The sequence below is a fragment of the Salmo trutta genome, chromosome 38 (genome assembly GCF_901001165.1).
Source record: "Salmo trutta chromosome 38, fSalTru1.1, whole genome shotgun sequence".
Lineage (NCBI taxonomy): Eukaryota > Metazoa > Chordata > Actinopteri > Salmoniformes > Salmonidae > Salmo > Salmo trutta.
The window spans coordinates 13,655,393-13,673,117 of record NC_042994.1 but is presented as its reverse complement, the minus strand read 5'-3'; the positions used below and the strand labels follow the sequence as shown (position 1 = coordinate 13,673,117).

The 17,725-nt window shown below is 42.1% G+C and overlaps 2 protein-coding genes across 2 annotated transcripts; both read left to right on the top strand.

Annotated features, from left to right (window-relative positions):
- Positions 1–944: 944 nt before the first annotated feature.
- LOC115178335 (SWI/SNF-related matrix-associated actin-dependent regulator of chromatin subfamily E member 1-like) lies at positions 945–9,453 on the top strand. The gene is made up of 11 exons (XM_029739472.1): positions 945–1,042; positions 2,112–2,162; positions 2,513–2,565; positions 3,071–3,175; positions 4,078–4,158; positions 4,484–4,615; positions 4,837–5,008; positions 6,456–6,628; positions 6,818–6,919; positions 7,577–7,817; positions 8,035–9,453. Exons 2-11 carry the CDS (start codon positions 2,156–2,158, stop codon positions 8,256–8,258), a joined length of 1,290 nt encoding a protein of 429 aa, XP_029595332.1. The 5' UTR covers positions 945–1,042; positions 2,112–2,155; the 3' UTR covers positions 8,259–9,453.
- A 4,145-nt stretch (positions 9,454–13,598) lies between these two features.
- On the top strand, positions 13,599–17,151 carry LOC115178375 (C-C chemokine receptor type 7). Its single transcript, XM_029739539.1, has 4 exons — positions 13,599–13,796; positions 14,997–15,043; positions 15,472–15,896; positions 16,161–17,151. Exons 1-4 carry the CDS (start codon positions 13,781–13,783, stop codon positions 16,816–16,818), a joined length of 1,146 nt encoding a protein of 381 aa, XP_029595399.1. The 5' UTR covers positions 13,599–13,780; the 3' UTR covers positions 16,819–17,151.
- The last annotated feature ends 574 nt before the right edge of the window (positions 17,152–17,725 follow it).

The following is a 17,725-nucleotide window of genomic DNA, read 5'->3' as shown; positions in this document are numbered from 1 at the left end:
CACCCAATGTAACACCCTGGCCTAACCAAAATAAAGAACAAAAACCCCTCTCTATGGCCAGGGCGTTACACAACGTCAACAGTGAAGAGGTAACTCCGGGATGCTGGCCTTCAAGGCAGAATTCCTCTGTCTGGTGTCTGTGTTCTTTTGCCCATTTTAATCTTTTCTTTTTATTGGCCAGTCTGAGATATGGCTTTTTCTTTGCAACATCGGCCCTGAATGACGGATCGCCACTGCTAACAAAATAGGAGATATGACTAGACCTGCCTTGGCTTTTCTGAAAACCCTTTTTGTTAGTGAAGCAGAATGCATATAGCTAAGTTTCATGCTTGGGTGACATAAGCAATATTTTTGTCATTTTTATCATATGGAATTTGAAGCTAAGGATAATAGCTCTTGGCAAGCCATGGAATATGAAAATGTATGGTCAGAATGAATTAGCAAGATTCATTCTTCTGCCATAAGCAGCAGCAGCTCAACCTTGGATCAGTGCACCAATGACAAGACCTGTCATCATGTAACTGCAGCAGCATAGTTCAATTAGTGCAGTTTATATGGGTTATGTATAAATTAGAAACTGTTAATAAATTCTTGCAATGTCCTCCTTATTCTCTGTTCATGTTCATCACTGATTAATTCCTACTGTAGTTCACTATAGTGAACCCGTGGATTCAGAATATTTTATTCCAAATCAGTAATTGGTTAATTATGGATTTGATAGTCTCAAATTCAGTATTATATTGCAAAATCATCACAAATGTGTATTCATTACGTAGCAATTATTTTAGTGATATATTGATTGAAAAATTGTAGCAATGAAAATTAGGTGATTCAATTTAGAGTAGGCTAGCCTTGGGGTGTAATGCAAACATAATGCCCTTAACAGAGGAGAAAGGAATAGTTCTGGAAAATTCTACTGAAATCTGTGTGGACCCCATATATATATATATATATATATATATATTTCATTCTGAGAACTGTTTCTGCTAGCTAAACCTGATTCTAGCCACACACACACTGGTGGGGGACAAAGGATTTTGGGGTGAGTTTGCTGGCCATTACTTTCACTTGCTTGCTATGTGAACTAACCAAAATATGAAAAGCAATAGTATTCATTAATGGATTTATGTTGAATAGTCTTTCAATTGTATGTCAAGAATTTTTGTAAAATGCCACTTTTGTTTGAATAACAGATTTACAGATACATGCAAGGTGATGATGTGACTATATTGTGACAGCTCTAGCTAGCAAATAGCTTATTCATATACAGCGTAGGAGGTAGTGGCTATCAAGCTAGCATGGTGCTTTCTTAATTCTCTGATCCAAGGTTTTACATTGCAAAATCCACATCCAAAACAGTTTGGGTATAGTCACTGTTAATCTGCTGTTTTAACGCCTCAAATCAAAATTGAAATGTTTCAGTGACAGCTAGATAGCTAAAGTTAGCTTGCTTTAATCGGAATGCTTTGTGGCTAGCTAATGCTAGCTACCTGACAACGTATGCGGAGTATCAAATACAATATTCCGTATTTTAGCTTTTGTTAAATAATTTAAACTGTAGATTATTCGCCTTCTCCAAAAGTTATCAAGCTAACTGATTGTGTTATCTACGTTTGCATGCTCATCATCTACTGATCAGATGGTCCAAGTGAGCCAGCTGGCTAGCTATAGCTAGTAGCTGCATACTACTAAGCAAGTAACGTTGGTTAGCTCAACGTTACTAGCCTCGCTAGCTAGCACAGCTGGGTGTCAGCCAACTACGCAAGATGACCGCGCTGTATTTTTCAGCAAATGCATTTCCATTTATCAAATTTATTTACGCATGTGCAATTATAAGCAAATGCCATTCCAAATAGTGTAAGCGATGGTTTTGGACGCGAACAGCTTGCTAGTCGTCACATCAAACCCCTGTCATGTTCATGCCTGTCCACTGACACTGTTGTGATGTTTCACATACGTCGCCTGACATCATTTTGGCACCAACATCTCTTTTGTCCTCCCTCTCAAGCTACTTACTTTCTTTCCTATTCAATTTTTTAAAGTACTGTAATAACAAATGAAGTTAATGAAACACCTAAATGCTTTCCCCCATTATAATGTGTTTATTACAGACCCAATGACTGGAATAAACTGATAGAATTCTTCCTCTGCCAAGATGTCAAGTAAGAAATTGTTTGCAATTATACAAGTTTAGCCATCAGATAATGAAAATATGAGTACTTCTGTTTGGTCTCTGATAAAGCTGGGCAACTATGGCTACAAAAATGTGAATTTACAAATGTATATGTTATCACAATAAAATAAAGTTTCAGCATGAAATATGAACTTCTGGTAGCCTATATGATTTCCTAGTATTATAATTGATAGGTTAATAATTATCCGTCATGTATTTGCTGAGAGAGAAATAGAAAATTCAGATCGACCTTGATGGGATTGATTTAATCAACATTGAGAGATGTAAAAGGGGGCTTTTTGCCTCAATTTTAAAATCTCACCTTTTCTTTCAAAACAGAAAGAGAAAGAGAAAGGCCATATGCCCCTCCCCCTCCCCCAGCCCCTACAACAGTAAGTATTTCTGATGGCACATGGGAAGCCATTTGGAAAGGGATGTCCCATAATAACATTCATGCCGGCTATTATCTTTCAATGTTAACTTGCTACAGCCCACATTTTTGGGGGCTAACTTGTTTTTAAAAGTGGAATCCATTTGGCCATTTAATACGGTATACCCTGCAGATAGTCCTGTTACCACAGTAGAATTGGTCAATGAAATAGGCTTTGCAGTCTCAGATACTAAGCTCCACTCCCTAAGATGTGAGGTACCATATACAACATACTGTAGAGTGTAGACTATACATTATTTTCATTACAAACAACACTAATGTATAGATAACATTGCTGTCTTGATTATCCTTCTTGTTGCTTCAGCATGAGTGAAAGTCTTTTTCAGTTGATTTCTACAGCTTTTCAACATTCATGTTTTCACCAGTTTTCATTGATTTTGTCATGCTTTACCCCATTATTTTATGTTATTTCTCATCTGTGTTTCTGTCTCATTTGTTTCCATCAGCAATTGCCCAACACCCCCGGGTTTGTGGGGTACAACCCCTACAGCCATCTGGCTTACAACAACTACAGGCTGGGCGGGACAACAAGCAACAACAGTCGGGCAACGGTAGGAATAATGACGTAGAGAAAACAGCGGGATAAAACGCGAGACACAGAAGGAAACTAACATCAATATTTCAAATAACTATCTAGTTTGATTGAAACAGCCTAATCTAGCTTGCTTAGTAAAACTCAGTAATAACGTACATGCAGATATGAGCTATAACAGCTCTTGACAACTTTGCTCTTTGGCTTTGTTTAGAAAGAGTCATTTTTCCAGTGCTTATAAGGGCAGACATTCTTGAACAGAAAGACAGTATGATTCGTCGAACCCATTCCATTACCAAGGCTTTCTGAGATGTATGCCATCCCAACGTTCCTCTGCTGCCTTCATCATACTAGTGCAGACTGGCCAAGTGTCCATCTGTGGGTATTCAAAAATCGCTCGATCCTGCCCTTCAAAGTCTGCATTGCTGATAGCCATGCTAAGTAACCCATGCCATCAGCGTTGCCATGGCATTATAGACCCAATGCTTGGCATGGGTTTAGGCTGCTACGGGAATAATTCAGTCGCTGCATGCAAGCTGTGGTTGGCACTCGGATTCTGATAATGGCATTATGTCGCGCAGTGTGCAAATCTCAGCTTTAGGGAGATTTTGTATTTTCTTCCATCAGCGTTACTCAATCATAGTCTCTGTGTGACTTCTGTACACTGGCTGGGCTCAAACAGGCTTTAATTAAATGAAGGTGATTGAACTGATGGTTTTGTAGTTTGATGTGTCTTTGTTGGGATTTTTACATTTACTTTGTTGAAGGTTGGATGATCAACTATGTGGATGCGTATTTTCCTGCAGGGCGGTTCTCAGTCGAAACTTTGCTTAGTGTAAAATTGTATGGCTAGACATTTTTAGCACCAGTTGGTGTCCTAACTTTGACTTTGAATCTAATAAGTGCCTTTTTATTTCCCAGAATTCTTCAGGAATAAACATTCCAAAGCCACCCAAGCCGCCAGACAAGCCGCTGATGCCGTACATGCGATATAGTCGCAAGGTAAGTTGTGCACACGTAACATTACTTAAACCCAAACTGCTCCATCATTCGCACCATTGCAAGACATATTAAAATACTGTACTATACCCTTATAACACGCAGCACTTTAGCCAGGGTTAGGGACGAGCACTCGTAATGTACACTACACATCGTCTGCCCCATGTGTACATGCAGGTAGGTGTGAACTGTGAAACTAGACATACAGCAGCCTAGCCATTAAGAGCACTACAGACAGACTATGGGATATCTCCCTGGAGATGGAGTTTAAACACGGCCTCCATAGGTTTGTGGAGATAATGATCCCCTGTCTGGTTCTCATCACCAGGTTTGGGATCAAGTTAAAGCCTCCAATCCCGATCTGAAACTATGGGAAATTGGGAAGATAATCGGTGGCATGTGGAGGGACCTCACTGATGAGGAGAAACAGGATTACTTGAATGATTACGAAGCAGAGAAGGTTGGTTTGTTTTTACCGGGGTGTTTATTTACGGGGTTGTTATGGGTGACCAGTAACAAGTGTCTCCAACAGTTGTCAGAAGGGTCCCTCCAGTCATCATTCCTTCCTTTGTAAAAATACTGAGTAACTTTTCTTCAATGTTGAATAGTTTGTTTTTGCATTGCAGGGGCACGTGTCAAAGGTCTCTCTCCCTTTGTCACATCTTTGTCTCTCCTCTACAGATTGAGTACAATGAGAGCATGAAGGCCTACCACAACTCTCCAGCCTACCTGGCTTACGTCAACGCTAAGAGCCGCGCCGAGGCCGCTCTGGAGGAGGAAAGCCGACAGCGCCAGTCTCGTCTCGACAAGGGCGAGCCGTACATGAGTATCCAGCCAGCAGACGACCCAGATGGTAAGACGCTCTCGGCACTACTAGTATTACCATGTCAGTCACACTCTGGTTCCCACACCATGTTTCAGCAACTGTGACAATACCTTGGTGTCAATTTCTATCCCTACACTGCCTCTTCATGTTTGTCACACTTATAGGCCACGCTCCATTTCAGCTCTGTAGTATAAGTCTGGGCCCTGTATTTGAGATCAATGGCTTCACTGAGATCCAGTAAGAAACAAGGCAACACACATCACGTAGAAACATACATCAAAACTGGACTTCTGAATTACACCCTACAGGAAATGATGCTTGTCTCGTATCGAGCTGGATAATGGTATACAGGAAATGCATAAAAAAATCTTGTGGTAGTTGGAAACACCCAAGATATAAAAAGTTGATAGTTAGTATCCCTATGGGTTAATTTCTCAACAAGCTGTACATTGATGACTTCAAAAAGATTTGCCACATCAGTTGCTTTATAGATGCAGAGAACGGGGAGAGTCTGAACAAATTGTTCCGTTGGTTTTGGAGAAAAAGCACACAAAAAAATCAGAAGTGAAGATCAACCGATGGAGCAGGGCGTTGGATGGAGATGATGATCGTTTTCGAATGACGTCTTTCTCCACCATAAAATGTACGATGTTAATATGAAGCCAAAATGGTATTTCTTGCTCCCAAATGCACAGACAAATGCACCATCTTGCCCCCATTGCTATTTTCAAAGGGTAGCATCCTTCACAGACTTCAAATGAAATGGGTGTTTGACTACAGCAATAAATCACTTTATTTATTTAATCACTGCAGTTTTTTGGATTTTTTTGTCAGTTGAATGACTTTTGGCCCAACGTGGAATGAATTCTCCATGTGTTCAATAAGAAGGACCTTATTAAAGAGACAATTTCTTCTCCTACATTTATGACTTACTTTGATGTTAGTGTTATAGAGGACAGTTTAATTTCACCCTGGATTTAAAAGAAAAGTGTCATGCACTTAGAGCTTGGATGCTCACTTAGTTTCGCAATATCCTCTGGTTTTTCTGGAAAATAACAAGAGCACAAGCGCCAGTAAAAACCACCAAGACTTTTCTGGAGTAAATGAGTAAGGTTTTTGAGAGGTAGAGAGAGAGAAAGATGTATCTTTATCTCTCTACCCCGCACATGGATATCAATGCCATTCACCACAACAATGTTGAAACTTCCTTTGCAAATGTGTATATTCAAGTATATTCATGCAACAAACATGTAAACAGCCAAATATGCAGACATTTCCGACTGATATAAAGGATTCAACCAAACGTAGGTATGTCAATGTTAAACTATGTCCGATTAAGATATGCCAGATCAGATTTACTTCCTGAAGCCTACCACATCTACACTTGTTGGGTGGGAACTCTCCGCTCTTTACCCATTGACAGTTTCGTTGAGTTCTGATAGACACACAGCACCTTTTCCATTCTCTCTCCCAGATTACGACGACGGATTCTCCATGAAGCACACGGCTGCCGCCCGTTTCCAACGCAACCACCGGCTGATCAGCGAGATCCTGAGCGAGAGCGTGGTCCCCGACGTGCGCTCCGTCGTCACTACCGCCCGCATGCAGGTCTTGAAACGGCAGGTCCAGTCTCTTATGGTGCACCAGGTACGCTGTTGTCTGTCAGTCTTCAGTCAGTCTTCTATCAGTCTTCCTAGATACATATAGATACCTAGTCATGGCGTTATTGTCATGGTAACCTGGATATCAGATCCTTTCTCCTTATTTGATAATTGAGTAGTAATTTAAAACAGGTAATCAGTCAGGTAAATTGGCAGGTCTCTGTCTGGTCCACAGAGGAAGCTGGAGGCGGAGCTACTTCAGATTGAAGACCGCCACCAGGACAAGAAAAGGAAATTCATCGATGCCACAGAGTCTTTCAACAGCGAGCTGAAAAGGGTACGGTATCATCATCTGGGAACTTGTACGCAATCTGTTGTGTTGCACATAGTACATATTACAGCGTTGACCTCAGGCTATGTGGAATGGGCCAGTTCTGCATTGTAGAGATCCGCAGCTGCTAACTTTGTCCATGTGTCCTGGCTAAGATGCGGCGTCATCACTTAGAATTTGAAGACTGACTCGGTGCAGTTCTGAATCCAGATACTGCACTGTATAGTGAATGCACTGTGTAGTCCATACCCCAGGTGGCGCCATTTACTTAGAGTCAATTTACTTCCTCTATGCTTCACAATGGGCAATTCAATGAAATAAAAGGATTGAAAGGGGGATACCTAGTCAGTTGTACAACTGAATGCATTCAAATTAAATGTGTCTTCCGCATTTAAACCAACCCTCTCTGAATTAGAGAGGTGCGGAGGGCCGCCTTAATCGACATCCACGGCGCCCAGGGAACAGTGGGATAACTGCCTTGCAATGTAGTATCATTGTAGAGGAAACAGGAACTGTGCCAAATCTGATCAAGGTGTCAACATTGTACTCGCTACTCACTGTCCATGTTACTAATCACAGTTGCACAGGTGTGAGATTGACTGTAAGATTAATGGTATTAATCCCCCGGTGGGGAGACTCAACATGCTGCCACTCTGTGCCCAGCTGTGTTGTATGAAAGTGGAGGTGGACATGGAGAAGATATCTGCAGAGGTCGCCGCGGCAGAGGATGCATCCCGCAGGCGTATGTCGGAGCGGGAGAAGGAGGCGTCCACGTCCTCTAGCCTGGAGGAGGAGGAGAAACCAGTTGGCCCGTCAAATGGCAGCAAGAGCCAGCAGGTGTCTGTCAGTGACAGCAGCAACAAGGAGAGAGAGGAGACGGAACCCAGACCCATGGATACTGGTGGTGAGGCCCAACAGTATTAATCACTAAACCGTATGGTATTTTAATGTATGGTTATAGTCAGGTTCTGGTCAGGTCCCCTGAGTTAGGTATTTGGGTAGATGCTTCTCTTGGGAGATTGTCTGCTGAGCTCATTTTACAATGTTATTTTCACGTTTGAAACTACATTGGTCCAAACGTGTTTGCTGTCCCCTAATATTTCCTGCTTTCTTGGTTACAGAGAAGTCAAAGGCATCGGAGGAGTCGACGGCTCGTCCTGCCAGTGAGGTTGAGGAGGGGGCGCCATTGGAGGACAAGGAGAGTGTTCCGGAAGGGGTGATGGAGGACGGCACCAGTGACAGTAACACGGGGTCCGAGACCACCTCTGCCGTGACGGAGGACGCCCCGCCCAGCGAGCCAGCAGCCTCAGAGGGGCCGAGCAGGGCACGCCCTACCGCCCACTGAGGAGTCGACCTCTGACCTTAGGGCCGAGAAATGTCCATGATGCAACATTCCATCTCTACAGTCACGCTCTGATGATAACACATTGTACATTAGTATCTATGTGAACAAAAGCTGTGTTTAGATGGATTTTTATTTCCGATGGGAAGTTTAATGCAATTGGTTGAATCTTCAGAGCTCTGTTGGCAGGGTCAAAATAGACCTGCTGTCAATTTGCATCAAGTCCACACAGCAAAGCAATTATCCCAACTAAAGTGAATGACATCTAAATTGAGTCACAATTCATACGGTGAATTCACCGTATTTCTATCACAGACCGCAGTGCCAGTCGATAGCAACCATCCATCACCTGTCAATATATCAAAACATATCTCTTGTCTTATTCTATGGTACTATATCTGGCAGACACTATGGTACTATATCTGGCAGACACTATGGTACTATATCTGGCAGACACTATGGTACTATATCTGGCAGACACTATGGTACTATATCTGGCAGACACTATGGTACTATATCTGGCAGACACCATTAATCTTACCGATTGAGGCTGGTTGTAAAAACTGTCGCAAAAAAATAAGTTGTTCAATGTTTAATTACTTGTTCTTTGGAGTGTAATGTTATTGTTGCTTTCAATGTTATTTTTGCATGGTGTCGCAACTCCTCAAATGGAAGAGTTTGCTTAGAAACGGAAGGGGTGGGGCGACTCTCCTCTGCCCCATATTTTTTAATGTTTACTCTAAGTATCAGTATTAAGGGACAGTATTGTCACAGGAGTTAATAGAAATAAGTAGTTGTTTTCATTTTTGATTATTATTCTTGTGTATTGTGAGTCCTGGGCCCAGTCCATCCGTCCACCAACCTGTTGTATGCTATGAGTTCATCCATGCTGTACAGTGCTCTACCAGTCAGTGTTCTAAAGTCTGCTAGCTCTCAATCAAATCAAAAGCTGTATGCTTAGAACAACCTTTCAGTGTTATGTTATTATGACCAGTAGTACAATGTTCAACCCAGAACAAACTCTTAAATGTTAATATGCAATGTAAGAAGCAGTGTTACAAGGTTTGCGTGAACGTGAGTGGTTTTTCATCTCATCCTAAAGCTACTTGAAGAGCAGAGTGAGTCATCAACATACTGTCTTAAAAATCCATTTTGTTTGCCATATTTATACCAATAAACTTTTCTACCCTGACATGAAGTTGTTGATGACAGGGTTTGTTTTCAAGGTCTCACGCATTGCGTATAGAATGGTAATCATTTAAGGTGGCGTGTTTGTTCATATTAACAGTTACTCAGGCTGAGGTGACCGAGGATAATTCCATGTTGGAATTCAAATCAAATCAAATGCATTTGTCACACACGTGTTTAGCAGATGTTATTGCGGGTGTAGCGAAATGCTTGTGTTTCTAGCTCCGACAGTGCAGTAATATCTAACAGTAATATCTAACAATGTCACAACAATACACACAAATCTAAAGTAAAGGAATGGAATTAAGAATATATAAATATTTGGAGGAGCAATGTCAGAGCAGCATAGACTAAGATACAGTAGAATAGAATAGAATATAGTATATACATATGAGATGAGTCATGCAAGATATGTAAACATTATTAAAGTGACAAGTGTTCAATTATTAAAGTCTATGTATGTAGGCCAGCAGCCTCTAATGTGCTAGTGATGGCTATTTAACAGTATTTAACAGTCTGATGGCTTTGAGACAGAAGCTGTTTTTCAGTCTCTCGGTCCCAGCTTTGATGCACCTGTACTGACCTCGCCTTCTGGATGATAGCGGGGTGAACAGGCAGTGGTTCGGGTGGTTGTTGTCCTTGATGATCTTTTTGGCCCTCCTGTGACATCGGGTGCTGTAGGTGTCCTGGAGGGCAGGTAGTTTGCCCCCGTGATGCGTTGGGAAGTCCGCACCACCCTCTTTAGAGGTTGCACCTTCTTCACCACACTGTCTGTGTGGTGGACCATTCAGTTTGTCAGTGATGTGTACGCAGAGGAACTTGAAGCTTTCCACCTTCTCCACTACTGTCCCATCGATGTGGATGGGTGACATTGGGTGAGAGGTTATTTTCCTGGCACCACACGGCCAGGGCCCTCACCTCCTGTGTTGTCATTGTTGGTAATTAGACCTACTACTGTTGTGTCATCTGCAAACTTGATGATTGTGGCCTCCCAAGTGGCTGGGTGGTCTAAGGCACTGCATCACAGTGCTAGCTGTGCCACTAGAGATTCTGGGTTCGAGTCCAGGCTCTGTCGCAGCCGGCTGCGACTGGGAGACCCATGGGGCGGTGCACAACTGGCCCAGCGTTGTCTGGGTTAGGGGAGGGTTTGGCAGGCAGGGATGTCCTTGTCCTATCACGCACTAGTGACTCCTGTGGCGGGCTGGGCGCAGTGCACGCTGACATGGTCGCCTGGTGTACGTCGTTTCCTCCGACACATTGGTGTGACTGGCTTCCGGATTAAGTGGGCATTGTGTCAAAAGCAGTGCGGCTTGGTCGGGTTGTGTTTCGGAGGACGCAACCTTTGCCTCTCCTGAGTCTGTATGGGAGTTGCAGCGATGAGACAAGACTGTAACTACCAATTGGATACCATGAAATTGGGGAGAAATAGGTGGTAAAAAAACTAATTAAAATATGTGATGATTGATTTGGAGGTGTGCATGGCCACGCAGTCATGGGTGAACAGGGAGTAGAGGAGGGGGCTGAGCAGGCATCCTTGTGGGGCCCCAGTGTTGAGTATCAGCAAGGTGGAGGTGTTTTTTCCTACCTTCACCACCTGGGGGCGACGTGTCAGGAAGTCCAGGACCCAGTTGCACAGGGCAGGGTTCAGACCCAGGGCCTCAAGCTTAATGATGAGCTTGAAGGGTACTATGCTGTTGAATGCTGAGCTATAGTCAATGAACAGCATTCTTACATAGGTATTCCTCTTGTCCAGATGGGATAGGGCAGTGTGCAGTGCGATGTCGATTGCATCGTCTGTGGATCTATTGGGGTGGTATGCAAATTGAAGTGGGTCTAGGGTGTCAGGTAAGGTAGAGGTGATATGATCCTTGACTAGTCTCTCAAAGCACTTCATGATGACAGAAGTGAGTGCTACGGGGCGATAGTCATTTAGTTCAATTACCTTTACTTTCTTGAGTACAGGAACAATGGTGGACATCTTGAAGCATGTGGGGACAGTAGACGTCGGTGGCACTGTGTTATCCTCGGTGGCACTGTGTTATCCTAGCCCTGTGCAATTGTGACCTATTTGAACTGGCCAGCTTTCATAAGACATGAACTCTAGGCAGAATGTGTTACACTTCCAACGACTTATCATACACAATCTATGGCACACAATACTGATGACAGATTTGAAACTATTTGTTAAAGATTTGGTCCACTGGTCTGTGTCCTCTGATCTGCAAGGTACAAGGAAGTGGGTTTCCTGTTTTCAATATAGCACCACTCTTTCCAGCTGTCTGAAGTAGTGTTGTCTTTTGTAGTTAACATTTTTAACCAACAGTATTTATATTGTATTGACCTGATGTGAGCAAAGGAGACAGGTAGAAGATAAACAGAGAAAAGAGACAGGTAGAAGATAAACTGATAAAAGGGACAGGTAGAAGATATACTGATAATGGTACAGCTACAGTCGTCTTCCTGTTAGCACACTTTGAAAAAAAGTCTGTCACTTTTGCAGCTAGATTCCATGTGCAGGAAGCATACCAGCAGCCCCATGTAATTTCAATTAGTAGAAAAGACATTCCTCTTCAAATCAACATCCGTGATTGGTGAACCGGTGACCTATTGAGTTTACCCATGAGGGTACCAGTCAAATGTTTGCAGCTTATAATTCCGTTCTAATAATTATATTTGTATGATCTGCTTTCTGCAATAGCGATGAGATTTGTCACAGCTTTAATGTAGGTGCAGAGGTGCACAGTTGTCCCTCTGCAGCAGTCACCTGTTGCACAGAATTGTGGTTAGTGTTTCTTTGCTGGTTTCTTTTCCTGAGCGCCTTTAAAACTCAAAGCCGCAACCGCACAGCCAGACAGGTGTACAGCTTGTGCAGAGTTGGCAGAGAGTAGGGGAGAATAAGACTGAACGTGCCCTTTACCGACAAAGATAAACTAAGACAGCAGTGGTACTGCCACAACTGCCCAAACAAAAGTGTTGTGGTGGTAAACACAATTACAAACGTACACCGTATGAGTATTGGTGAAAGGGACTTTTGGAGAAATGACTGAGACTTCTGTGTAAATCACTTAATTGTCGAAGTTGTCAAAGGGGACATGAAGAAACATTAGTATATGTCTAATATTTTGAGTCTGTCTCACCTTTGACGTTCTCTACATATCAGCCACTTGCTCTGGGAGGCCTGTTTTGTAGCTGTTGGTTTGGCAAACACACAGAATTGGTAAGACACTTAAAAATAGTCCCTTCAATGAATGCTGTTCACAGAATGAGCATCCATCTTGTTTGTTACTTACTTGTGCAGTAAATACTTTTCAGTATTTGTTTTTTAGTTATATTTGTACTTTTATTCTAGCTAAATGTATCTCAAAGTGGGTTATTTGCTATGCTGAAGATTTCATTTTATACAGACTTTGTAATACAGCCTTTTCAACCCAACCCTTTTCAACTCAAAATAGTTCTACCTGGAGCCAAAAAGGGTTCTACCTGGAACCAAAAAGGGTTCTCCTATGGGGTCGGTTGAAGAACCCTTTTGGAACCCTTTTTGGTAAGAGTACATACAGTACATGTATTGTAATGATAATCAGTATGCCCTGTTTGACCCAGAGAGCTGGGGCCAGTTGTACTGTTAGAGGGGCCACTTACATTAATAACGGATGTAAAAAAAAAGAACGATAGCAAAAATTAGTTATGTAAAAATTATTTCATACTCCACATTTAGGGGGGCCACAAGGGGGTCCAAAATTGTTGTCACAGGGGCACTGGCCCCCTCTGCCCCCCCCCCCCCCCCCAGAACCGCTAGTGGTGTAGACTACAAAGAAAAATAAGCATCAACAGCTCAAGCGTAATGGTGTTATCTTTCTAGTGACTGTGGGTTGAAAATAGAACAGACAATACATTTTCCCTCGACCACTGCGGTCAATGAGATCTTTGGTGTGTCTGAGTGTCTGTGCTGAACAACATGAACACCAATTTCCTCTCATAGTGTGCAATAGCTGTATGCAGCAGTTCAACAGCAATGTTCAATAGGTAATGAATCACCAACTACAAGTGGGATGCAGTTCTATCTCTCTATACTGTCATACAAATTTTGAAACCTCAAATTGTTCTGCACAATGCGTAAAACCAACACCATTTGCATTCACTCTCATTCCTAGTCATTGTTCTTCACAAGACACCCTCGGGGGAGTAAAGGTGTTAACTCTGAACCAGGGGCCCTTTTTTTAAGTATAGTTCAAAGGGGAATCTAGCACCTGACACAGCCTCATCTAGACTAGCCGGCTGTCTCTCTACTTTCACAACTTGTGTACAGAGAGAAAGTGCAGTTGTAACTCTCAATCAACATGACCGCTGTCAAAGGTGAGCACATCATTCAATGTTTCATAGATTTTTATGAATGTGGAAAAGTGATTTAAACATGAAATAGTTGATTATTCATAGGATATTAGCTCCCTGTAATTTTTAAACTAATAACAATTTTTATCAAAAGGAATATAAATACATTTTCTTCTAAGATTTATTTGTCCAATAAATAAATAGATAAATAAATATGTTTTGTATAAGTAGGGGTTATATTGAATTAAATTACTAAAAAGGCACTACTACGGGGCAGGATTAGCAAACAGTGTCTCCTGTCAATTGCTGCATGCATGTAGACAATGCTATACGAAAATAGTAAATGTGCTTCCGTTACGGGAACATAGTGTATGTGATGTAGGGTGCTAAGATGGAAAGGCTGATAACAAGCCATACAGCTGTATAGCTACAGTAGGCTATAATCATTCAATTGAGCTTTTACTTCTTATTAACACAATATCTGTGAATCGCTGACATCTGCTGCCCCTGTTTAATTAATGTTTTTTAACTGTTAATTAACTTTTTGAAGTGTTTCAAATCAATTGAGTATAGAAATACTGAAACTTGAACCAGGGTTGTAAGACTGAGATGATCACAGGTACAGCCCCAGTCTCACTTCTGTTTTGAAGGTTTGATAATTTCCAGTTTTCTGATCACCTGGTGAGTCAAAGGGGGATTTTTGAAGTAGTTTTTTGTTTCTTTTTGACTCTTAAAAAAAATACAGATTTAATGCTTTTCATATTTGGGTATGCTATGATATCTTTAAACAACCAATCAATTGGTGCATCCCCTTCTGCTACCACCATCCCCTTCTGCTACCAACAGGGGTCCTCAATTACATTCATCCGTGTGAATATTTTTCCTTGAGTGGATGGTCAGGGGGCCGGAACATAGTTATATATGAGTTGTACACTGCAAATTAACTGCAAAAATCCCAAACAGACATAGTATTTGACAAAAGTAGAACAATTTCAAACCTTGAATACATTGAGATACGATCACATATGCCTCTTTATTTATGCATATGAATATTTGGAAACAGATTTTTCTAAATTAAAATCACTGAGCTGATTTCCTGGTGAGGCAGAAAATGCTAATAACAAGGGACATCAACTCCTATGTAGCATCATAAAGTGACGTGTCTTGAACTCTTTCCAAAGGTTGGTACTCTAGAGCTTTAACCACACCTTATCTGATTTTCAGATATACAAATCTTAGTACCAGCTTTGCTGATCTGGACCTACTTTGAGGTAAGAACAATGGATGAACACAATCTTCAGTATACCATGTCATACAATATCATTTGTATGAAGTATTAATAGTCTTTTGATATCATTTTTTTTCGACAACCATTCAATTGATATGTTGATAACTCACTTAATAACTTGACACGTACTCTACCCACAGAAACGCACAAACACTATATGGGTACTAACCACAGGCTTTCATTCAATAGCATACTGTATAGCGCAACTTCCTCTCAGGAAGTGGTATACTCATCTGAAAGCATGCCAGTTTATCAAGGGGCCAGATGCAGGGCTTCATTTTGGACCCAGTTCCCTGAACCTGAACACTAATCTATTTGAATGACATTTTATTACAATTCAAGGCATTTGATTACACCAGTCAATCATCAATTATCCTGATTTATAGTATGTCCCATTGTCTTTTTTTCCAGACTTGCTTCTCTCAGAATGAAAACATGACTACAGAGTTCACCACTGATTACACTGATTACCCCACAGACAAGACTGACTTGGATTATGACGATTGGACCCAGCAATGCCAGAAGGAATCCAACCGCCACTTCCGCTCCTGGTTCATGCCCACCTTCTACTCCCTCATCTGCTTCCTCGGTCTGGTCGGTAACATCCTGGTGATCGGTACCTACGTCTACTTCAACCGGCTGAAGACCGGGACTGATGTGTTCCTGCTCAGCCTGTCCATCGCCGACCTGCTGTTCGCCGTGTCGCTGCCCCTCTGGGCGACCAACTCCATGACGGAGTGGGTGCTGGGGCTGTTCATCTGCAAGGTCATGCACACCATCTATAAGGTCAGCTTCTACAGCGGCATGTTCCTCCTCACCTCCATCAGCGTGGACAGGTATGTTATTGCAAATGCGAACGCATTCTCAAAGACTAACCTGGTTAAATAAAAGCCTGATCGAAACGTGTTGCAGTGTGCGTCCTGCTGTGACGTAATAGGCTGATCTGCTCCTATCTCTGCTGTGACCTAATAGGCTGATCTGCTCTTATCTCTGCTGTGACCTAATAGGCTGATCTGCTCCTATCTCTGTAAATATTTGTATATATGAGCAGATATATGAGCCTACTATATAAAGCCTACTTTTTGTCATTTTTCCGACAGGTACTTCGCCATCTCCAAGGCCGTCTCTGCCCACCGCCACCGCTCCAAGGCCGTGTTCATTAGCAAGGTGACCTCTGTGGTCATCTGGGTGATGGCGCTGGTTTTCTCTGTGCCTGAGATGTCCTACACTAACATCAGCAACAAGACCTGCACTCCCTACACCGCCGGCTCAGACCAGGTGCGCGTGGGCATCCAGGTGAGCCAGATGGTCCTGGGGTTTGTTCTGCCGCTCCTAATCATGGCCTTTTGTTACGGCGCCATTGTGAAGACCCTGTGCCAGGCCCGGAGCTTTGAGAAGAACAAGGCCATCAAGGTGATCTTCGCTGTGGTGGCAGTCTTCCTGCTCTGCCAGGTGCCCTATAATCTGGTACTGCTGCTGACCACTCTCGACACGGCTAAAGGGGGCAGCAAGGACTGCACCTACGACAACAGCCTCCTCTACGCCTCTGACATCACCCAGTGCCTGGCTTTCATGAGGTGCTGCCTCAACCCCTTTGTGTACGCGTTCATCGGGGTGAAGTTCCGCCGCGACCTCCTGAAGCTGCTGAAGGATCTGGGCTGTATGAGCCAGGAGAGATTCTTCCAGTACACCTGCGGAAAGAGGAGGAGTTCAGCGGTCGCCATGGAAACCGAGACCACAACCACTTTCTCCCCCTAAAGCTGCCAATGCTGCCTAATCTGATTGCCTTTTCAACATGGACAAGACCTTGTGCACAGCCTATGTTCATTTCTGATTATATTTCAAATGTTTGCTTATAAGTGTTCTGCAGGTCACTTAAAAGGTCTAAAGGACATATATGTTTAATGTATCAGGCACCTTACTTGTCGTCACCAGGAATTTATTTGGATCAAGTCTATACCATTCAATTTTTTCCTGTTATTTAGCTGCCAGTGGAGGACTAGCACTGTAAATACACAATATATTTGTATTATTTCTGTTGTTTTGAGTCTTTTTTCCGAAGTCTTGTAAATAAAAAATTAATAAAAAGGGTGTACTCTGGTCTCTAAACTATAATTTGACACCTTGTTCAAGTGACCACTTGTTCAACAACCCACATTAAAAAATACTAAAGTATTCTAGGGTATAAATACTGTAGTATTCACTGTAGTGTTTTAGCAGACTTACTGTAGTATTTACTGTAGTGTTTACTGTAGTATACTGTAGTATAAATGCTGTAGTAAAATAAAACTGTAGTATATACTATAGTAATTAATGTAGTGTTTTTACAGGTAAATACTGTAGTATTTACTGTAGTGCTTTTGTAGACTTTAGTATACTGTAGTATTTACTGTAGTGTTATTGCAGGTTGTAGTATACTGTAGCATTTACAGTAGGGTTTTTGCTGACTGTAATATACTATAGTATTTACTGTAGTGTTTTTGTAGACTGTAGTATACTGTAGTATTTACTGTAGTGGTTTTGCAGACTGTAGTATACTGTAGTATTTACAGTTTTTGCATACAAGGTGTTTTTGTTTTACTATCTTTTAAATAGAAGTGGAGGCTTTCCCCTTCAGGAAACCTACTGGAGAAATACTAAAACAGCACATTTTTCATAACCTGTA

Excerpts from the sequence above, each read along its gene's own strand:
- LOC115178335 (XM_029739472.1), top strand. Across the intron at positions 4,616-4,836 it reads ATGATTACGAAGCAGAGAAG|ATTGAGTACAATGAGAGCAT; the intron begins GTTGGTTTGTTT and ends TCTCCTCTACAG. Across the intron at positions 5,009-6,455 it reads GCCAGCAGACGACCCAGATG|ATTACGACGACGGATTCTCC; the intron begins GTAAGACGCTCT and ends TCTCTCTCCCAG.
- LOC115178375 (XM_029739539.1), top strand. Across the intron at positions 15,044-15,471 it reads TGATCTGGACCTACTTTGAG|ACTTGCTTCTCTCAGAATGA; the intron begins GTAAGAACAATG and ends CTTTTTTTCCAG. Across the intron at positions 15,897-16,160 it reads ACCTCCATCAGCGTGGACAG|GTACTTCGCCATCTCCAAGG; the intron begins GTATGTTATTGC and ends TTTTTCCGACAG.